Here is a 23,682-nt window from a genome sequence, read left to right as displayed (position 1 = left end):
CCAAGGGTACCTCAGGTTTGTAGTACAAAACTGTCATTATCAGTTTCAGACGCTGCCGTTTGGATTGTCCACGGCGCCTCGGGTCTTTACCAAGGTAATGGCCGAAATGATGATTCTTCTACGAAGAAAAGGCATCTTAATTATCCCTTACTTGGACGATCTCCTGATAAGGGCAAGAACCAAGGAACAGTTAGAAGTCGGAGTGGCACTATCTCAGGTAGTGCTAAGTCAGCACGGATGGATTCTAAATATTCCAAAATCGCAGCTGATTCCAACGACACGTCTACTGTTCTTAGGAATGATTCTGGACACAGTCCAGAAGAAGGTGTTTCTCCCGGAGGAGAAGGCCAGGGAGTTATCCGAGCTAGTCAGGAACCTCCTAAAACCAGGACAGGTCTCAGTGCATCAGTGCACAAGGGTCCTGGGAAAAATGGTGGCTTCTTACGAAGCGATTCCATTCGGAAGATTCCATGCAAGAACTTTTCAGTGGGATCTACTGGGAAAATGGTCCGGATCGCATCTTCAGATGCATCAACGGATAACCCTGTCGCCAAGGACAAGGGTGTCTCTCCTGTGGTGGCTTCAGAGGGCTCATCTACTAGAGGGCCGCAGATTTGGCATTCAGGATTGGATCCTGGTAACCACGGATGCCAGCCTGAGAGGCTGGGGAGCAGTCACACAGGGAAGGAATTTCCAGGGCTTGTGGTCAAGCATGGAAACATCTCTTCATATAAACATTCTAGAACTAAGGGCCATTTACAATGCCTTAATTCAAGCAAAACCTCTGCTTCAGGGTCAGGCGGTGTTGATCCAGTCGGACAACATCACGTCAGTCGCCCACATAAACAGACAGGGCGGCACGAGAAGCAGAAGGGCAATGGCAGAAACTGCAAGGATTCTTCGCTGGGCGGAAAATCATGTGATAGCACTGTCAGCAGTGTTCATTCCGGGAGTGGACAACTGGGAAGCAGACTTCCTCAGCAGACACGACCTTCACCCGGGAGAGTGGGGACTTCACCCAGAAGTCTTCCACCAAATTGTACACCGTTGGGAAAGACCAAAGGTGGACATGATGGCGTCACGTCTAAACAAAAAACTGGACAGATATTGCGCCAGGTCAAGGGACCCTCAGGCAATAGCAGTGGACGCTCTGGTAACGCCGTGGGTGTACCAGTCAGTGTATGTATTCCCTCCTCTGCCCCTCATACCGAAAGTATTGAGAATCATAAGAAGGAGAGGAGTAAGAACTATACTCGTGGTTCCGGATTGGCCAAGAAGGTCTTGGTACCCGGAACTTCAAGAGATGCTCACGGACGAACCGTGGCCTCTACCTCTAAGACAGGACCTGCTACTGCAGGGGCCTTGTCTGTTCCAAGACTTACCGCGGCTGCGTTTGACGGCATGGCGGTTGAACGCCGGATCCTGAAGGACAAGGGCATTCCAGAAGAAGTCATCCCTACTCTGGTAAAAGCCAGAAAGGAAGTAACCGCAAAACATTATCACCGCATTTGGCGTAAATATGTTGCGTGGTGTGAGGCCAAGAAGGCCCCTACACAGGAATTTCAACTGGGTCGTTTCTTGCATTTCCTGCAAACAGGACTGTCTATGGGCCTAAAATTAGGGTCCATTAAGGTTCAAATTTCGGCCCTGTCGATATTCTTCCAGAAGGAACTGGCTTCAGTACCTGAAGTTCAGACATTTGTGAAAGGGGTGCTGCACATACAGCCTCCTTTTGTGCCTCCAGTGGCACCTTGGGATCTCAATGTTGTGTTGAGATTTCTAAAATCACACTGGTTTGAACCATTGTCTACGGTAGATTTAAAATATCTCACGTGGAAGGTGTCGATGCTGTTGGCCTTGGCTTCAGCTAGGCGTGTGTCAGAATTGGCGGCTTTATCATGTAAAAGCCCTTACCTAAATTTTCATTCTGACAGGGCGGAATTGAGGACTCGTCCTCAATTTCTACCTAAGGTGGTTTCTGCATTTCACATGAACCAACCTATTGTGGTACCTGCGGCTACTAGGGACTTAGAGGACTCTAAGTTGCTGGACGTTGTCAGGGCCTTGAAAATATATGTTTCCAGGACGGCTGGAGTCAGGAAAACTGACTCGCTGTTTATCCTGTATGCACCCAACAAGCTGGGTGCTCCTGCTTCAAAGCAGACGATTGCTCGTTGGATTTGTAGTACAATTCAGCTTGCACATTCCGTGGCAGGATTGCCACAGCCAAAATCAGTAAAAGCCCATTCCACAAGGAAAGTGGGCTCATCTTGGGCGGCTGCCCGAGGGGTCTCGGCTTTACAACTTTGCCGAGCAGCTACTTGGTCAGGGGCAAACACGTTTGCTAAATTCTACAAATTTGATACCCTGGCTGAGGAGGACCTGGAGTTCTCTCATTCGGTGCTGCAGAGTCATCCGCACTCTCCCGCCCGTTTGGGAGCTTTGGTATAATCCCCATGGTCCTTACGGAGTCCCAGCATCCACTTAGGACGTTAGAGAAAATAAGATTTTACTTACCGATAAATCTATTTCTCGTAGTCCGTAGTGGATGCTGGGCGCCCATCCCTAGTGCGGATTGTCTGCAATACTTGTATATAGTTATTGTTACAAAAAATTCGGGTTATTATTGTTGAGCCATCTTTTCAGAGGCTCCTTTAAATTTATCATACTGTTAACTGGGTTCAGATCACGAGTTGTACGGTGTGATTGGTGTGGCTGGTATGAGTCTTACCCGGGATTCAATATCCTTCCTTATTATGTACGCTCGTCCGGGCACAGTATCCTAACTGGCTTGGAGGAGGGTCATAGGGGGAGGAGCCAGTGCACACCACCTGATATCTCAAGCTTTTATTTTGTGCCCTGTCTCCTGCGGAGCCGCTATTCCCCATGGTCCTTACGGAGTCCCAGCATCCACTACGGACTACGAGAAATAGATTTATCGGTAAGTAAAATCTTATTTTACATCTCTCTGACCATTAAGTTGACATACGTCAGGAGTCCTGGGAAAATCCAGGAAAGAAGTTCACGCCTCAGAAGAAGATGCTGGCTCGCTACCCCCTCGCTGCGGAGCTTAGTAAAAATTATGAAACACCCCCACCAGTGGATTCGCAAGTGGCGCGGCTGGTAGTTTCCTCAGCTCTGCCTGTAACTACCGTTGCGTCCTTGAGAGAGCCGATGGACAAGCGTGTGGAGGGTTGTTTGAAGGCAATCTACATCCTAAACGGTGCGGTGCATAGGCCCACTATTGCAGCGACATGGGCTGTGGAAGCGTGGGCTCAGGAGCTGGAGGCGGAGTTGCCTTCCAATGCTCCTGATCATGCTAGACAATGCCTGTCGTATATTGTTACAGCGTCTCATTACATTAAAGAGGCGGCTTCTGATGCCAGTACTCTCGCGGCCAAGGCTTCTACTACGTCCATTTTGTCTCGCCGAATTCTCTGGTTACGGTCCTGGTCTGTGGACATGGAATCTAAGAAAACCCTGGAGGTACTCCCCTTCAAAGGAGACATTCTTTTCGGAGAAGACCGCAAAAAGATAATGGCTGACTTAGCGTCTGCTAAAACAGCATGTCTTCCTAGTACTGCTCCTGTGGTGTCGAAGGATAAGAGTACTTCCTTTCGCTCCTTTCGTCCTTCAGGGAAAGCAAAAGGTCAGGCGTACCCAAATCAGGTTCGCACTTCCAAACCCAATAAGTCCAAACCCAAACGGGCCTGGGCTGCCCGTCAGCCTGCTTCCAAAACTGACAAGCCTGCTGCATGACCATGATCAAGATTATCGACAACCCACCATGGTAACAGGGATGGATTGGCTGGGAATACACAGTACCACTAAGTTTGGTTTTGACTGGGTTGTTGTATTTCATATGAAAAGGGCAAAGGAAGAAAAGATCCCTTAATCAAGATGACATCTGAGGCTTCAACTGTTGTGTTACCACCAAAGATGCTTGCTCAGAATGTTATTTCCACTGCATAATGAGCAGAATATGTATAGAGGGACCCTGCTGCTAGATTGAAATAATTGGCGCGACTTATACATGATATTTCTGTTATTAATATCATATGGAACCTGTGGAACGCATATAACAAGTCGTCTGGATACAGGAAACAGCAGGTGGAACGCAAACAAATGACTTCCGGCTGGCGAACCCGGAAGTAACGGCGCAATTGATCCTTGCATCTAATTGAAGTAATTATAAGGGCTATATAAGGAGAACTGAGTTTGGACTCCATATTCAGCTTGAAAAAGGACATTTTATGACTGAAACGCATTGCTGCTGTATGGAGAAGAATTGAAGTGTGTTCCAGGTGCCGTGGGACTTCATGCTGATTTCGCTCAGTGTGGTGGTGCTAGGCTATTCAGCCTAGGACTGCATTTGCTACTTTATTAAAAGCTACCCCACCGCAATCTTCACTCTTGGTGAGATATTTTGATTTTGCACAGAAGTCACCAGTGGTCAATCATCTTGGACCAGATAATACCTGCGCACACCATTGCACTTTACATTTGTATTTTAAAAACCATATTATGTGTGTATATGTTGTGTTTTTAATAGTATGCCATTAAATATTTTTTATATGTTTATAAAAAGTGTTTTGAGACTAAATCTTTACTACATTTACCATATTATGGGTAATTTACATCTCTAAGGAGAGAGCGCCAGGAATCTCATATTCATTAATTTGTTCCTTAAATCCTTCTCTCGAAGATGTCCGTCTCCTCAGGCACAGTTTCTAGATGGAGTCTGTTAGGAGGGGCATAGAGGGAGGAGCCAGCCCATACTATCAAACTCTTAAAGTGCCAATGGCTCCTAGTGAACCCGTCTACACCCCATGGTACTAATGTGGACCCCAGCATCCTCCACGGACTATGAGGAAAGGGTTTACCGGTAGGTAACCAAAATCCTATTTTTAGAAAACCATCAACTCTCCTATTCGTGACATCATTTAATGATGTTGAAGGCAGAGGTAATGTAGATTTTCGCACTAATCGAATGACATGCGTATCTATTTTGGGAGCCACCTCCCTCTTTAAACAATCCCCAGCTGGAAGAGGATAATTGGAATTCAATTTCCTTGGAATTCTAAACTTCTTACTGGACGTAACCCAAGCCTCTTGCATGATTTCCGTCAGCTGTTCTGACCCAAGAAACTCAGTCCTAACTGTTTTGGGACGCTTAAACACAGGTATCTTAGATTTTAACACAGGCTCTGCTGATTCTTCTAAGGATAGAATGGCTTTCATTGCATTAATTAACTCAGATATGTCCACTGAGCTGAGACCTTCCTCCTCATCTCCGTATGCAGAACCGGAGTGTAATGAGTCTTCCTCCGACGAATGCTCATGTGAAACGTGTAGACTGTGAAGATGTTGTTTCATGTCTATGTGATTTACTTACCACTGGCCTTTCCACCTGTTTTTGTTGAGAGGCTGCGTCTTCCCCTGCTGGATGTGATAAACCCCAGGGGGGATGCTGCATGTAAGGGTTAATAGTGTAACCTATCCCTGGTACAGAAGTTGGAATTATCCGCTCAGCTATACTGGATAATGTCTGAAATGTAGCCCATGGGCATCTAATTTGCACCTGTGTCTGTCTTAGATTTTTCAAGAGACTTTGGTGAAAGCTATAACAATATACACAAACCATTCTGAACCAGATCCTGAGATGTTAACCCAGCTTTGCAAAACAAACATGATATGAGTGTTGGTTCTGCTGTGAGTGTATTTTCCTCACCCTTGCCACTCTTAGACATGATAAAGAATCACACACTTGCACAGTGTACTACACAATTTGGTACTGTAATTACTTAACATTTTGTTAGTGACATACAATCCGACCCTACATGCTTTGCACTAGCATTGAGGATCGAAAAAAACTGACAATTATAGTAAAGTCAACAATCACACTAGCAATCAGTCACAGGTTATACATTAGTATAACAAGCAATATGAGCACATAATCAACTACAAATACATTTCAAGTATGTAGGAGAAACATATTACTGTATTACCTTATATAGGATTTAACCGTATTCAGTCGCACAGCGAAGGAAAACAGTAATAATTATCAGACTTGTATACATTAGGCACTTATCCAACTATTCGTACTCAGAAGGTAGAGACTTAGTGCTGTATTACCCGTGCTCAGTAGAGTGGGATACATGGAGACTCACCCCGCTTCCAGGACCGATCAATATGTTAGGGAACGCTGAGTGGATCCAGACGCTACTAGTGTACACACTCTCTATGTGAACCTACAGTGAACACAAACGCTCAAATTGTCACTGACGCACCAGCCACACAGCCGCCTATGCTGCGACTGGGTCCTTTTAGATACACAGCGTCTCAGACAGAAGCAGGAAAACAGTTCATGGCGGGATACTCGGAGGAAGCTGGTCATGAACCGGGGGGAGGGGCGACCATGGGAGGCGTCTGACTCCCCACTGCTGACATCAACTCTAGGGATCGCAGCCTCATGCTACCCCTGGAGCCTATTACCCTAAGGCCTAGCGCTGGTGCCCTCTAGGTGGCAGCCGCGTCAGAGACTGTTTGGTAGTTTCCTCCCAAAACAGTGCGGTTGTTTCCGTGTACCCCCTCTAAGCAGAACTGATGCCTTACCTTCTCCCCGTGCTCCGGCCACAGCCTGGTAACGTCTGTAGGACCTGCTTGTATAGCCGACACAGATGCCCACCAAAACAGCACTGTACTCGTGGGTAAGCGTTGTCGCGACCCGGCGGGGAGTTGTTGGAGCGACTCTTTCTAAGGTACGTATAAGACGCTTTTTTTAGAAAAATAACTTAAGAAAAATAGTAAGACTATAAAAATAAAATAAAAAAGCTTATGACTGCTAAAAAAACCCAGCAGTCCTCTTGACCATGGTCCGGCTCCTTCCGCACCAAACAATAAACAACTGATTTGCCTGAGCCAGGAGCTGGGGATATGTGGACGGCCAATACAACAAGTCTTGTAAGACTAGACGCCAAGAAAGTGAAGTTTTCCTTCAACACACAAATCCAAACCTAGGTTTCCAGCTTTTCGTCCCTTTCAGACCCAGGGAAATGCAAAAAGAAAGGGTAATGGCAAACAGTCTCAATCTTACAAGTCTGGTAAGACTAAAAAGCATTGGGCTACCAGAGGGCCGGCTTCCAAGCCAGAAGATAAGCCATCAGCCTAATGGTGCGGGTCTCCACCTGGGGGATCACAGGGTGGGAGGCCGACTTCTTCATTTTGCACAGATCTGGCAGCAGTCCACCACAGATGCCTGGGTGCAAGATGCGGTATCTCACGATTATGCGTTTGCCTTCAAGAAACACCCTCCACAAAGGTTCTTTTGTACCATCCCGTCTTCAGTGGAAACTAAGGCCAGGGCCTTGCAGGAGGCAGTTCAGAAGTTGCTTGAATCAGGAGTGATAATTCCAGTTCCTCCTGCGCAACGAGGACAAGGTTTTTATTCCAACCTGTTTCTAGTACAGATGCTGAAAGGGTCATTCTTGCCCATACTCAATCTCAAGTACAGTTGGGTGCCTCGATTTCATATGGAGACTTTACGTTCCATTATTTTGGCCATGGAGTCGGAGGATTTTATGGTATTTCTGGATATCCAGGATGCCTACCTGCATGTTCCTATAGCACAGTCCCATGAGTGCTATTTCAGGTTTGCTCTCCTCTAGCAACACTTTCAGTTTCAGGCCCTACCATTTGGACTAGCCACAGCTCCAAGAGTGTTCACCAAAATTATGGTGGTAATGGCGGCTTATCTCCGTCGACAGGGTGCTAATGTTTCCGAAATGTGGCATAGCTTCACTGTTATCTTATGGTATTGTAAGGCTCTGATTGTATTTTCATTGACATTTCGTTGCTGATTTTGTTAATGACTAAATAAATAAAGTAAGTAAGTAAGAATTTTTCCATACCTCGATGACCTATTAATCCTGGTGCAGTCTCAGGAATTGCTTCAGTGCCATCTGCAACAGATATTAGCTTGTTTGCAGAAACACGGTTGGCTCATAAATTGGGCAAAGTCATCCCTGAATTCGTCACAACGTATGACGCACTTGGGGACTGTATTGGATTCCGGGCTTCAGAGAGTGTTTTTATCTCTGAACAAAATACCCACAATACAGTCGAGGATTCAGGAGCTACTACACAGTCAAAGGGTATCCATTCACGCAGCTATGCGTGTGATGGGATCAGTAGTGACGACATTCGACATGGTGGAGTATGCTCAATTCCACTCGAGTCCACTTCAACGTCTGATCCTTTCCAAATGGAATGGGTTACATCAGACAATAAAAACTCAGACTATGGTCTTTCCTCTGGAAGTACGGATGTCTTTAGCCTGGTGGCTACAGACATGCCATCTGGACAAAGGAAGACCCTTTTAGTCCTCTGATTCGGAGGTACTGACAGCGGATGCCAGTCTTTAGGGCTGGGGAGCAGTTTCAGAAAAAAGTTGCTTCCAGGGGCAGTAGACCAAGGAAGTAAGTTGCCTACCAATAAATATATTGGCACTTTGGGCTGTATATATGGCACTCAGTTGGGCAAAGGACATTCTTCAGGAGAAACCAAATTTGCTTGGACAATGTGACAGCAGTAGCGTACCTCAATCGTCAGTGAGGAATGTGCAGCCAAAAGGCGATGAAAGAGGTAAGCCGCACGTTAAGGTGGGCAGAACTTCATCATCCGGCCTTGTCCACAGTATTTGTTACAGTTCCTAAACTGGGAAGCCGATTTTCTAATTCGACACACCTTTCATGCAAATTAATGGGCTTTACACCCCGAGGTCTTTCAGAGTCTGGTAGACAAGTGGGGGTTGCCCGAGATAGATCTCATGGCTTCTCTGCAGAATTTCAAAGTGCCAGCATACGGGTTAAGAACAAGGGATCCCAAAGCGATCATCGTGGATGCTCTGTCGGTGAGATGGGACTTTCGACTAGCCCATGTGTTTTCACCAATTTCCCTGTTGCCCAGGGTGATTCGAAAGGTCAAACAAGGAAAGGGCGCCGTGATTCCAATAGCTCCGGCATGGCCCAGAAGATGTTGGTACACAGATCTGCAGAGGCTGTCAGTGGACACACCGTTGCTACTGCATCAGCGTCCAGATCTGTTGTCTCAGGGTCCTTGTTATTACAAGCATCTGGATTTGCTGTCTTTGACCGCTTGGCTCTTGAGACATCCATTCTGAAAGCTAGAAGATTTTCACCACAGGTAATTCAAACAATTCTTAGAGCAAGGAAACCATCTTCTGCTCGTATTTATTACCGGGTGTGGCAAGCATATATCCAATGATGCAGTGCCAGGAAGCTGGGTCCTAGCATTCCTTCAGGCAGGAATGGATAAAGGTCTCCGCGTGGCCTCCTTGAGAGTACAAGTGTCGGCATTAACAGTTTGGTTTCAAAAGAAAATTGCCAACCTGCAGGATGTTTGTACTTTTTTTCTAAGGGGCGCTTCACATCCAACCGCCTTTTGTTCCTCCTACAGCTACTTGCGATGCAGGAGGGAGCTTCTCATGCTCAATATTGACCGCACTATTCGACTTTTGTCACAACATGGGTGGATTCTCAATCTACGCAAGTCCCACCTGGAGCCTACTCAGTGGCTCCTGTTCCTGGGAATGTTTCTGGATACTGTGGCTCAGAAAGTGTTCCTCCCAGAGGAAAAGGCAAGGACACTCAAGGAGATGGTCCGACTGGTGCTATGGCCTACTCGGATATCCATCCATCTTTGCATAAAATTGTTGGGAAAGATGGTAGCCTCATACGAGACCATCCAATACGTAAGGTTCCATGCCAGAACATTTCAGTTGGATCTCTTGAACAGGTGGTTCGGATCACATCTTCAGATGCACCGGGTAATACGTCTGTCACCTCATGCCAGGATCTCCCTCCTGTGGTGGCTACAGTCCTCAAACCTGTTGGAAGGTCGCAGTTTCGGGTTTCATGATTGGATCCTCCTCGCGACAGATGCGAGTCTGAGAGGATGGGGTGCTGTCACCCAAGGGGCTCAGTTCTGGAATCAACATTCTGGAACTTCAGGCAATCTACAGTGCTCTGCTTCAGGCCTCTCCTCTGCTCAGGGATCGGGCGATCCAAGTGCAAGTCGGACCACGCCACGGTGGTGGCTTACGTAAATCAACAAGGAGGGACAAAAAGCAGAGCCTGCATGTGAGAGGTGTCAAAGATACTCCTCTGGGCAGAAAGAAGCGCAAAAACAAAGTCCGCCATCTTCATTTCGGGGAAGGACAACTGGGAAGCGGACTTCCCGAGTCGTCACAATCTCCACCCGAGAGGGTGTGGTCTCCACCAACAGGTGTTTCAACTGATCATCGACCTGTGGGGCTGTCCACAGATAGACATGATGGTGTCTCGACTCAACTAGAAGTTTCGTTGGTATTGCTCAAGAACCAGGGACCCTCAGGTGAGGGCAGTAGATGCGCTGATGTCTCCTTGGCCTTACCGGCTGGTCTACCTGCCGGCTGGTCTACCTGCTTCCTTCGATTCCATTGCTCCCGAGGGTGCACAAGCGAATCAGGGAGTCCAGGCAATTCTAATTGCCCCGGATTGGCCTCGGGGGATTTGGTACGCGGATCTTCTGGACATGTCGTCGAAGACCCTTAGCCTCTGCCAATGAGAAAAGATCTTTTACAACAAGGACCGTTCGTCTACCCGGATTTACGGTGACTTCGTTTGACGGCTTGGAAGTGGAGCGTAAACTCCTAGCTCACAAGGGCCTTTCCAAGAAGGTTATTGCAACCATGGTTCAGGCCAGGAAACCTGTGACGTCAAAACACACTCATATCTGGAGAAGATATGTTTCTTGGTGCAAGGAACGCACGTACCCACCTGCTGAATTCACTTGGGACGTTTGTTATATTTCGTGTTGGCTGGTGTTGATAAGGGCTTGGGTCCATTAAGGTCCAGATTTCAGCTCTCTCTCCATTTTCTTCCAGAAGAAGTTGGCAATGTTGCCAGAAGTTCAGACCTTCTTGCAAGGGGTACTTCACATACAACTTCCGTTTGTGCCGCCCACGGCACCTTGGGATATGAATGTTGTGTTGGAATTTCTTCCTGGTTTGAACCTCTGATGACGGTAGAAGACCAGTACCTCACGTGGAAGACGGTGATATTACTGGCCCTGACTTCTGCTAGGCGTGTCTCAGAATTGGGGGCCCTCGCGTGTAAAAGTCCATACTTGGTCTTTTACGAGGACAGAGCGGAGCTGAGGACTAGGCACAAGTTTCTGCTGATGGTTGTCTCTGCGTTCCACCTGAATCAACCAATTGTTGTCCCGTCTTGTGCTGACATTTCTGCTCCTCCGAAGTCATTGGATGCTGTGCGGGCCTTGAGGATTTATGTCAAAAGAACGGCTCGGATACGAAATACGGATTCCTTATTCGTGCTCTATGATGTGCAGACAAAGTGTTGTCCTGCTTCAAAGCAGTCCATAGCTCATTGGCTGAAGTTGACTATCCAAGAGGCCTATGTGTCGGCAGCCTTAACTGTTCCGCAGTCTCTGTAGGCCTACTCTACCAGATCAGTGGAGACTTCCTGGGCAGCTGCCCGTGGAGTCTTGGCTTTGCAACTGTGCCGAGCTGCTACCTTGTCGGGGAAGAACACCTTTGTGAAGTTATATAAGTTTGATACCCTGGCCAAAGCGGATACCCAGTTTGGGTAGGCAGTGCTGCAGACGCACATTCCCGCCCGTTCTGGAAGCTTTGGGACATCACCATCGTACTAACTGAACCCCAGTATATCTTATAATAATAATAATAATAATAATAATAATAATAATACTACTACTTTATTGTCATCAATAGTTCATGAAAGAAATGCATGAACAATCAACTAAACTAAAAAGCAAGCATATACAGAGACCATGAGAACAGAACAAAAAGAGCACTCCTGAACCCAAGACATTCCCAATTTTCAATTTATCTCGGTTCTATCCGGTTTAACATATTTACTGCTTTTGGAAAAAAGCTACCCCTTAACCGGTTGGTCCGACAAAGAATAGAACGATAACGCCTATTAGATGGCAACACAGAAAACATCCCCACATTAGGATGAGATAAATCTCCCAAAATACTTCTCACCTTAGTGAGGAGCCTTTTTTCATATATATCCTGAATACAGGGCAAACTGACTCCAATAACTCTACTTGCAGTTTTAACCACTCCCTGAAGGGACTTACGTTCTACGGCAGTACAGTTTCCAAACCATACCACAATCCCGTATGTAAGGACACTCTCTAAAATGGCTGAATAAAAGTTTACTAAAATCTCCTTACGTATTCCCGCCATACGCATTTTCCTCAGTAAAAACAGGCGTTGTTGGTTTTTTTTAACAACACATCGTGTATGGGTACCCCAAGACAGATCATTGGAGATGTTAATGCCCAGGAATTTAAAAGACTCAACTATCTCCACAACCTGGTTATTGACAACTATAGGACAAAAGGGCTGCTTGTGAGTTTTCCTAAAATCTACAATCATTTCTTTCGTTTTTTTTACGTTTAGAATTAAATGATTTGTTTGACTCCAAGCTTCTAACCTAGCGACCTCAGATCTATATTCTGACTCATCATCCTTACTTATTAAGCCTACAACTGCGATATCATCGGCAAATTTAATAATGTGAACTGACTCCGATTTAGAAAGGCAATCATAGGTAAACAGGGATTACAACAGGGGACTCAGTACACAGCACTGAGGCACCCCTGTACTGATTACAAGTTCGCTTGACAGGGAATTGTACAATCTAACAGATTGGGGCCTGTTAGTCAAGAAATCCAAGATCCATCTACATACAAAGTTATTCAATCCCAACTGAGATAATTTAGACACTAATGATGTTGGGATTACCGTATTAAATGCTGAACTGTAATCCACGAACAAAATTCTCTCGGAAGAACATGTGGATTCTAGATGGGTAGCCACACGATGAATCAAGGTGATAGCAGCGTCATCTGTCGACCTATTTGCTTTATATGCAAATTGAAAAGGATCCAGATTGGCTGGGATATTTTTCTTTATGTGTCCCATAACCAATCTTTCAAAGGCCTTCATTATAAGAGATGTCAGAGCAATTGGTCGGTAATCGTTTGGCTCAATGGCCTTACCATTTTTGGGAACCGGGACGATAATAGATGACTTAAAACACCTAGGCACATGACAAGTGGCAAGGGAAAAGTTAAAAATTATAGTAAAAATCCCAGCCAACTGCTCAGCACATGTCTTAATAACATTTCCCGGAATCCCATCTGGGCCGGGGGCCTTACCTGATTTAGAACTGGTAAAGCACCGTCTAACAGACAATTCATCCAGTACCAGGGGCTCCGCATTCTCCAGATTTCCATCCCAATCAACAGGGGAAACAGCCATGCTATCAAAACGAGAGTAAAATATGTTTAACGTCTCCCCTAGGGAACTATCAGCCTCTTTATGAGAGGGATTCTTGTTAACTTTGTAGTCAGAGATGTCTTGAATACCTTTCCACAAGCTTTTTGCATCTTTATCATTTTTAAACTTGCTTTCAAGTTTAACAGAAAAGGCCCTTTTTGCCTCTATTATACCCTTTTTTAATTTTTGACGGGCAGCCCTAAAAACATTTTGGTCACCAGATCTAAATGCTTTGTCTCTCTCACTTAATAAGGTTCGAACCGTGCCATTTATCCATGGTTTAACATTTGCATAAGTTCGAACACACTTTTTAATTGTTACACTCTCTATGCAACAACACACATAACCAAGGACCATGGAGGTGAGGGAGTCCACATTCACATTATTATCATCCCCCAATGATTCTTCAATGAACAACCCCCAATCAGTAAATTCCAAAGTATCCTGAAGTTTCTGCATTGCACCCTCAGGCCAAGCTGTAATATTAGTACTGGTCGGCCTAAACCGTTGGACTACGGTTTTGTATACTGGGACCAAAAATAGGGACATATGATCAGAATTACCAATATTGGGATATCTAAAAGTCGCATAAGCATCCTTGATATTACAATAGACATGGTCCAACACATTTCCCCCTCTAGTAGGGACTTTAACATACTGATAAAATTTTGGTAAAACTGCCTTCAATCTAGCCTGATTAAAATCCCCTGCAACTAAAAGAACCCCCTCAACATATTTAGATTCCAGTTTAACTATGGCAGCGTGCAAGACATCTAATGCAGATTCTGTGTGAGCAGAGGGAGGAATGTATACGGCCATTACCAACGCCACTGAAAATTCTCTTGGCAAATAGAAAGGTCGACACTTAACCACCATATATTCCACATTTACAGAGCAAAAAGTCGCAACAAGACTGGCATCAGTGCACCAGTTATTATTTACGTATACACACAGTCCACCACCTCGCGTTTTCCCAGATTCCATGGTTCTGTCTGATCTAAATAATGACCTATCTGTAAGCTGAACTACAGAGTCCAGGATAGAGTCATTCAGCCATGTCTCTGTGAAAATCATGAGAGAGCAAGTCTTTAAAGGGGACTTATTTGCCAGTCTCACTTGGATCTCATCCAATTTGTTCGTAAGAGATCTTACGTTTGCCATAAATAAACTGGGAAGCGCTGGTCTATGGGGGCACAGATAAAGTCTTACCCTAATACCTGCTCTTTTACCCCGCTTTTGCTTCCTCTCTCTCCGCGGTCTGCGTTTCCATCTGGGCTTGCATACCCTCCAGGGACTAGGCATCCTCCAATCATGAACAGAGTCTTGTTGCTCAGGCTGCTCAGGCTGACCAGATTCCAGGCTTCCTTGCCTCCTCCAGCCCCCAGCAACCAAAGTCCTCCTGAGTCCACCGCAGGATCCCCCACAATTCTCCTGTCCAGAGGAGCACCCAGCATACCTCGGGTCAACACCTCCTCTGACCCCGGAACTAGCCTGCGGGCCCTCCGCAGCAGCAGCAGCACTCAGAGGCCGGCCAGCGTCCCCGCCAGCCCGCACATCGGCGCCCGCCAGCCGCACCAGCCCGACCGCCGTCAGGACGTCGGAAGCCAGCAGGGTCCTCCACGTGGCCTCCCCCAGTGACAGCGGTCCTCCACGTGGCCTCCCCCAGTGACAGCGGCGACATCTCTGACTACATCTTATGGATATTAGAGAAAACGGATTTTAATACCTACCGGTAAATCCTTTTCTCGTAGTCCGTAAGGGATACTGGGCGCCCGCCGCAGTGCGTGGACTTGTCTGCAGTTTTTTTCTTGTCAAAAAGTTTACCTGTTCAGCTGTTGCTGTTTGTTACCAGCCGTTGCTGGTCATTTTATGTTATTAGTGTGCTGGTGTATGAATCTCGCCAGTCGTTGTTATGCTTCTTCTCTCAAGTATGTCCATTCTCCTTCGGGAACAGTTTTACCTATACTGACTGTAGGAGGGGGCATAGAGGGGAGGAACCAGCACTCCCAGTTGAAGAAATTTAAAGTGCATCGGCTCCTTTGGACTCCATCTGTACCCCATCTTACTAAGTGAACCCCAGTATCCCTTATGGACTTCGAGAAAGGGATTTACCGGTAGGCATTAAAATCCCATTTATCTAACATCCTAGTGGATGCTGGGGACTCCGTAAGGACCATGGGGAATAGACGGGCTCCGCAGGAGACAGGGCAGTTTAAGAAAGAATTTGGATACTGGTGTGCTCTGGCTCCTCCCTCTATGTCCCTCCCCCAGACCTCAGTTTGAATCTGTGCCCGGACGAGCTGGGTGCTACTTAGTGAGCTCTCCTGAGCTTGCTATAAGAAAGTATTTTGTTAGGTTTTTTTATTTTCAGAGAGATCTGCTGGCAACAGACTCTCTGCAGCGTGGGACTGAGGGGAGAGAAGCAGCCCTACTCACTGAAGATAGGTCCTGCTTCTTAGGCTATTGGACACCATTAGCTCCAGAGGGATCGTACACAGGATCTCACCCTTTGTCGTCCGATCCCGGAGTCGCGCCGCCGTCCCCCTCGCAGAGCCGGAAGACAGAAGCCGGTGAATGAAGCAAGAAGACTTCGAAATCGGCGGCAGAAGACTCCAGTCTTCACTGAGGTAGCGCACAGCACTGCAGCTGTGCGCCATTGCTCCCACATTAAACCCACATACTCCGGTCACTGTAGGGTGCAGGGCGCAAGGAGGGGGGGGGGGGTGCCCTGGGCAGCAATTAGAGACCTCTTGGCAAAAGTTGGGCATATATACAGTTGGGCACTGTATATATGCATGAGCCCCCGCCATAATTTTACACAGAAACGCGGGACAGAAGACTGCCGCTGAGGGGGCGGGGCTTCTTCCTCAGCACTCACCAGCGCCATTTTCTCTCCACAGCTCTGCTGAGAGGAAGCTCCCCAGGCTCTCCCCTGCAGAAACACGGTAGAAGAGGGTGAAAAGAGAGGGGGGTCACATAAATTAGGCGCAAAAACATTATATACAGCAGCTACTGGGTTAACACTAAGTTACTGTGTGATTCCCGGGACATATAGCGCTGGGGTGTGTGCTGGCATACTCTCTCTCTGTCTCTCCAAAAGGCCTTGTGGGGGAACTGTCTTCAAAAAGAGCATCCCCTGTGTGTGTGTGGTGTGTCGGTACGTTTGTGTCGACATGTTTGACGAGGAAGGCTATGTGGAAGCAGAGCGGGAGCAAATGAATGTGGGGTCGCCACCGACGGCGCCGACACCTGATTGGATGGATATGTGGAAGGTTTTAAATGATAATGTTAATTCCTTGCATAAAAGGTTGGATAAAGCTGAAACCTTAGGACAGTCGGGGTCTCAGCCCATGCCTGATCCTATGTCGCAGAGGCCGCCAGGGTCTCAGAAGCGCCCACTATCCCAAATTGTTGACACAGATATCGACACGGATTCTGACTCCAGTGTCGATGGCGATGATGCAAAGTTACAGCCTAAATTGGCTAAAGCCATCCGTTATATGATTATAGCAATAAAGGATGTGTTGCACATCACAGAGGAAACCCCAGTCCCTGACAAGAGGGTTCATATGTATGGGGAAAAAAGGCAGGTGGTGACCTGTCCCCCTTCACATAAGCTAAATGAGTTATGTGAAAAGGCTTGGGAATCTCCAGATAAAAAACTGCAGATTTCCAAACGGATGCTTATGGCGTATCCTTTCCCGCCAACGGACAGGTTATGCTGGGAATCCTCCCCTAGGGTGGACAAAGCTCTCACACGCTTATCCAAAAGGGTAGCCCTGCCGTCACAGGATACGGCCACCCTAAAAGATGCTGCAGATAGCAAGCAAGAGGGTACCCTGAAGTCCATTTATATACATTCAGGTACCTTACTAAGGCCGGCAATTGCGTCGGCATGGGTGTGTAGTGCTGTAGCTTGATACCTTGGATAACTTGATACCTTGGATAAGGATACTATATTAATGACCCTGGGGCATATAAAAGACGCTGTCCTATATATGAGAGATGCTCAAAGAGACATTAGCCTTCTGGGCTCTAGAATAAATGCAATGTCGATTTCTGCCAGAAGGGTCCTGTGGACTCGGCAATGGACAGGCGATGCCGACTCAAAAAGGCACATGGAGGTTTTACCTTACAAGGGTGAGGAGTTGTTTGGGGAAGGTCTCTCGGACCTGGTCTCCACAGCTACTGCTGGAAAGTCAAATTTTTTGCCGTATGTTCCCTCACAACCTAAGAAAGCACCGTATTACCAAATGCAGTCCTTTCGATCACAAAAAGGCAAGAAAGTCCGAGGTGCGTCCTTTCTTGCCAGAGGCAGGGGCAGAGGAAAGAAGCTGCACAACACAGCTAGTTCCCAGGAACAGAAGTCCTCCCCGGCTTCCACAAAATCCACCGCATGATGCTGGGGCTCCACAGGCGGAGCTAGGCCCGGTGGGGGCGCGTCTCCGAAATTTCAGCCACAAGTGGGTTCACTCCCAGGTGGATCCCTGGGCGATAGAGATTGTGTCTCAGGGATACAAGCTGGAATTCGAAGAGATGCCCCCTCACCGATACCTCAAATCGGCCTTGCCATCTTCCCCCTTAGAGAGGGAAATAGTGTTAGCTGCAATTCACAAATTGTATCTTCAGCAGGTGGTGGTCAAGGTTCCCCTCCTTCAACAAGGAAAGGGTTATTATTCGACCATGTTTGTGGTACCGAAACCGGATGGTTCGGTCAGACCCATATTAAATTTAAAATCCCTGAACATATACCTGAAAAGGTTCAAGTTCAAGATGGAATCGCTCAGAGCGGTCATCGCAAGCCTGGAAGGGGGGGATTTTATGGTGTCTCTGGACATAAAGGATGCATACCTTCATGTCCCCATTTATCCACCTCATCAGGCGTACCTCAGATTTGTGGTACAGGATTGTCATTACCAATTCCAGACGTTGCCGTTTGGTCTCTCCACGGCACCAAGAATATTTACCAAGGTAATGGCGGAAATGATGGTGCTCCTGCGAAAGCAAGGGGTCACAATTATCCCATACTTGGACGATCTCCTCATAAAGGCGAGGTCCAGAGAGCAGTTGCTGATCAGCGTAGCACGCTCTCGGGAAGTGTTACAACAGCACGGCTGGATTCTAAATATTCCAAAGTCGCAGTTGATTCCTACGACTCGTCTGCCCTTCCTGGGCATGATTCTGGACACAGACCAGAAGAGGGTCTATCTCCCAATGGAGAAGGCTCAAGAGCTCATGACACTGGTCAGAGACCTATTAAAACCAAAACAGGTGTCGGTGCATCACTGCACGCGAGTCCTGGGAAAGATGGTGGCATCATACGAGGCCATTCCCTTCGGCAGGTTCCATGCGAGGACCTTTCAATGGGATCTGTTGGACAAGTGGTCCGGATCACATCTACAGATGCATCGGCTGATCACCCTATCCCCCAGCGCCAGGGTGTCTCTCCTGTGGTGGCTGCAGAGTGCTCAGCTTCTAGAGGGCCGCAGATTCGGCATTCAGGACTGGGTCCTGGTGACCACGGATGCAAGCCTCCAAGGGTGGGGGGCAGTCACACGGGGAAGAAATTTCCAAGGGCTGTGGTCAAGTCAGGAGACTTGCCTTCACATCAATATCCTGGAACTAAGGGCCATATACAACGCCCTAAGTCAAGCGGAGACCCTGCTTCGCGACCAATCGGTGCTGATTCAGTCAGACAACATCACCGCAGTGGCTCATGTAAACCGCCAAGGCGGCACAAGGAGCAGGGTGGCGATGGCGGAAGCCACCAGAATTCTTCGCTGGGCGGAGAATCACGTAAGAGCACTGTCAGCAGTGTTCATTCCGGGAGTGGACAACTGGGAAGCAGACTTCCTCAGCAGGCACGACCTCCACCCGGGAGAGTGGGGACTCCATCAAGAAGTCTTCACGCAGATTGCAAGGCGGTGGGAACTGCCACAGGTGGACATGATGGCATCCCGCCTCAACAAAAAGCTACAGAGATATTGCGCCAGGTCAAGAGACCCTCAGGCGATAGCTGTAGACGCACTAGTGACACCGTGGGTGTTCCAGTCGGTTTATGTATTTCCTCCTCTTCCTCTCATACCAAAGGTGCTGAGAATCATAAGAAAAAGAGGAGTGAGAACAATACTCATTGTTCCGGATTGGCTAAGAAGGACTTGGTATCCGGATCTGCAAGAAATGCTCACAGAGGACCCATGGCCTCTGCCTCTAAGACAGGACTTGTTGCAACAGGGGCCCTGTCTGTTCCAAGACTTACCGCGGCTGCGTTTGACGGCATGGCGGTTGAACGCCGGATCCTAGCAGAAAAAGGCATTCCGGATGAGGTTTTCCTACGCTGATAAAGGCTAGGAAGGACGTGACTGCTCAACATTATCACCGTATATGGCGAAAATATGTTGCTTGGTGTGAGGCCAGGAATGCCCCTACGGAGGAATTCCAGCTAGGCCGTTTCCTTCACTTCCTACAGTCGGGAGTGACTTTGGGCCTGAAATTGGGTTCCATTAAGGTCCAGATTTCGGCTCTATCCATTTTCTTTCAAAAAGAACTGGCTTCTCTTCCTGAAGTCCAGGCGTTTGTAAAGGGAGTGCTGCACATTCAGCCCCCTTTTGTGCCTCCAGTGGCACCTTGGGATCTTAACGTGGTGTTGAGTTTCCAGAAGTCACACTGGTTTGAGCCACTCAAAACCGTGGAGTTCAAATTTCTCACGTGGAAGGTGCTCATGCTATTAGCCTTGGCTTCAGCTAGGCGTGTGTCAGAACTAGCGGCTTTGTCACATAAAAGCCCCTATCTGGTTTTCCATATGGACAGGGCAGAATTGCGGACCCGTCCACAATTTCTGCCAAAAGTGGTGTCATCCTTTCATATGAACCAACCTATTGTGGTGCCTGTGGCTACTCGTGACTTGGAGGATTCCGAGTTACTAGATGTGGTCAGGGCTTTGAAGGTTTATGTAGCCAGAACGGCTAGAGTCAGGAAAACTGAGTCGCTGTTTATCCTGTATGCATCCAACAAGCTGGGTGCTCCTGCTTCAAAGCAAACTATTGCTCGCTGGATCTGTAACACGATTCAGCAGGCTCATTCTGCGGCTGGATTGCCGCTTCCAAAATCCGTAAAAGCCCACTCCACAAGGAAGGTGGGCTCTTCTTGGGCGGCTGCCCGAGGGGTCTCGGCATTACAGCTTTGCCGAGCAGCTACTTGGTCAGGTTCGAACACTTTTGCAAAGTTTTACAAGTTTGATACCCTGGCTAAGGAGGACCTTGTGTTTGCTCATTCGGTGCTGCAGAGTCATCTGCACTCTCCCTCCCGTTTGGGAGCTTTGGTATAATCCCCATGGTCCTTACGGAGTCCCCAGCATCCACTAGGATGTTAGAGAAAATAAGATTTTACTTACCGGTAAATCTATTTCTCGTAGTCCGTAGTGGATGCTGGGCGCCCGTCCCAAGTGCGGACTTCTTCTGCAATACTTGTATATAGTTATTGCTTAAATAAGGGTTATGTTTGGTTGCATCAGGGTTGATCTGATGCTCCGTTGTTGTTCATACTGTTAACTGGGTAAGTTTATCACAAGTTATACGGTGTGATTGGTGTGACTGGTATGAGTCTTGCCCTGGATTCCAAAATCCTTTCCTTGTACTGTCAGCTCTTCCGGGCACAGTTTCTTTAACTGAGGTCTGGAGGAGGGACATAGAGGGAGGAGCCAGAGCACACCAGTATCCAAATTCTTTCTTAAAGTGCCCTGTCTCCTGCGGAGCCCGTCTATTCCCCATGGTCCTTACGGAGTCCCCAGCATTCACTACGGACTACGAGAAATAGATTTACCGGTAAGTAAAATCTTATTTTTTTTGGGCGCATGCACGCCATTGTTGCTGGCAGCAATTAAGTGCCTGTACCTCATCACCCTGCCGTGCACACATCGTAGTGGAAACACTATACTACACTTATCATGTAACTACTCTTTAATATGCTACCATATATCTGAAATCACCTAAATGTGACACACTAAACACCTGTATCTTATTTGTTGTAGGTTCTAGTAGGAACATTGGGGGTAATTCTGAGTTGATCGCAGCAGGAAATTTTTTAGCAGTTGGGCAAAACCATGTGCACTGCAGGGGAGGCAGATATAACATGAGCAGAGAGAGATAGATTTGGGTGTGGTGAGTTCAATCTGCAATCTAAATTGCAGTGTCAAAATAAAGCAGCCAGTATTTTCCCTGCACAGAAACAAAATAACCCACCCAAATCTAACTCTCTCTGCAAATGTTATATCTGCCCCCCCCTGCAGTGCACATGGGGGGTAATTCCAAGTTGATCGCAGCAGGATTTTTGATAGCAATTGGGCAAAACCATGTGCACTGCACGGGAGGCAGATATAACATGTGTAGAGAGAGTAAGATTTGGGTGGGTTATTTTGTTTCTGTGCAGGGTAAATACTGGCTGCTTTATTTTTACACTGCAAATTAGATTGCAGATTGAACACACCCCACCCAAATCTATCTCTCTCGGCACATGTTATATCTGCCTCCCCTGCAGTGCACATGGTTTTGCCCAATTGCTAACAAAAATCCTGCTGCGATCAACTTGGAATTACCCCCATTATGCTAAGGGTGTCTTTATATAAAAAGATTACTAAAATGTAGAAATTGTTATGTAAATGTTCCTATAGCTTTGCAGAGTGTGATATACTTGGCATTATTTAGAAATGAACTGTGCTGCGGTGTATGGTTTCTCATTCCCCCTGTTCCAGACTGGGGCTGTATTTATGAAGCCACCACTGCGTCTCTGCAGGTTGGAGCTGAACATTTCAAGCTGCACTTGGATTTAGTGTATAGCACGCCTGGACTTTATGTTAGTGCTGCTTTAAATGTTCAGCTCCAACGCACAGAGAACATCTGTTTACTAAAGATACTGCTTTGTGGATATAGCCCCAGAGGTGGCCTGCTGTTTGTAGCCTCATGGAGCCACTCTGAAGAGTATACACTTGTGTATTTGGTGAACTGATATTTTGTCTCATTATTACAATAAACTGTAAGTTTTATTAGATCTTTTAAAATATTAATTGCAAACAGATCATTGTGCCAGCAAAGTAATTAAAAATATAAGATGTGAGTAGTTCAGAGCAGATTAGTACTTGCTATATTTTATAAATCAGTATTTTATTTTATAAGCATACACAAAGGATTGTAATAATCCAGCAGCACGGGGCGCGTTGTTTTTATAACGCAATTGTTCAGCACTTTTTATGATTTTAATTACTTCTCTAGCTCAAGACTTTTGCAATGAATATTATACGTGTTCTAATACAAGTTGCGTTTTATCATATTAATCAAGCACAAATAATAGTTACTGTCTGTATAGTATTGTAGATATTTTACACTTTCTGGTACACCACACTGAGGTTATGAATGTCATAGCATACAATATTTTAAGCACTGGGGGATATGTTATGCTTTATAAATGGCAATAAATAAATATTAATGATAATTTGGTGCTTAAAAGTGGATAGAACTTGTCTCTGAGATCTTATATATGATTCATTTTTTTCCCCAGAGTTGAACGTCACAAGTAACTTCAGGTCAGACAGGCGCCTGAAAGTTTCAGGCTTCTCTCACACATGGGCAATGAGAAAATGGGTACAAAGGCATGACATTGAATGTACGCTTTAGATACATTTTAATGTGTTTTTCATGTATTTTTACCACACAACACAGTCTTTTGCACTGGTATCCTATGTCAACTCATGGGTAGTTCCTAGTTTGTGCCCTGTTTTACTAAGCATGGCATCAAAATGTTAGAACACAGTGGTTAAAACTGAACCACTGGCTCTTACTTTACAATTTTTTTTTTTTTTTGCATTTTCATGCATTATTAATGTGTAAAACTTGAAATAAAAATGAATAAGCGTGTTACAGTTTTATGGCTACTGTATGTTTAGGTGCATACACACTGGGCGTTTTTGCCCAGCATGTATGCCCAGCGATGATCGCTGACATCGCTGGGCTGAAAATCGCTCTGTTCATACACACTGAGTGATTTTATATCCTCCTGCCCAGTGATGTCAGTGGGGGGTGAACGGCTTTCCATAGCAGAACGCTGTGGAAAGCCATTCACCCCACTGTTAATCTGGCGATGATGCGGGGGCACGCATTAGCGCTCATCGCCGGGGCTTACACACTGGGCAGTTTTGAGCTGAAAGCAGATCAAAACACCAAAGCGAGCTGCTTTCAGCTCAACATCGCCCAGTGTTTATTGGACCTTTAGTTATATAATGAGCAGTCCTGTTGTAT

General features: G+C 46.6%; 1 protein-coding gene across 4 annotated transcripts in view; it reads left to right on the top strand.

Moving 5' to 3' along the window:
• XRCC5 (X-ray repair cross complementing 5) overlaps positions 1-23,682 on the top strand; it is a 328,969-nt gene that overhangs the window by 64,793 nt on the left and 240,494 nt on the right. The window contains exon 1 of one of the 4 annotated variants that reach the window (XM_063933963.1): positions 22,965-23,050. The exons of the other annotated variants lie outside the window; for them this stretch is intronic. Coding sequence (XP_063790033.1) covers positions 23,039-23,050 — 12 coding nt within the window. The 5' untranslated portion in view covers positions 22,965-23,038. Of the gene's footprint in view, positions 1-22,964; positions 23,051-23,682 lie in introns of those variants that run through there. 4 annotated transcript variants of the gene reach the window in all.

This window comes from Pseudophryne corroboree, chromosome 7 (genome assembly GCF_028390025.1).
Source record: "Pseudophryne corroboree isolate aPseCor3 chromosome 7, aPseCor3.hap2, whole genome shotgun sequence".
NCBI classification, from domain to species: Eukaryota; Metazoa; Chordata; class Amphibia; order Anura; family Myobatrachidae; genus Pseudophryne; species Pseudophryne corroboree.
The sequence above is the reverse complement of the archived record's forward strand: the minus strand, read 5'-3'. Positions and strand labels throughout refer to the sequence as shown.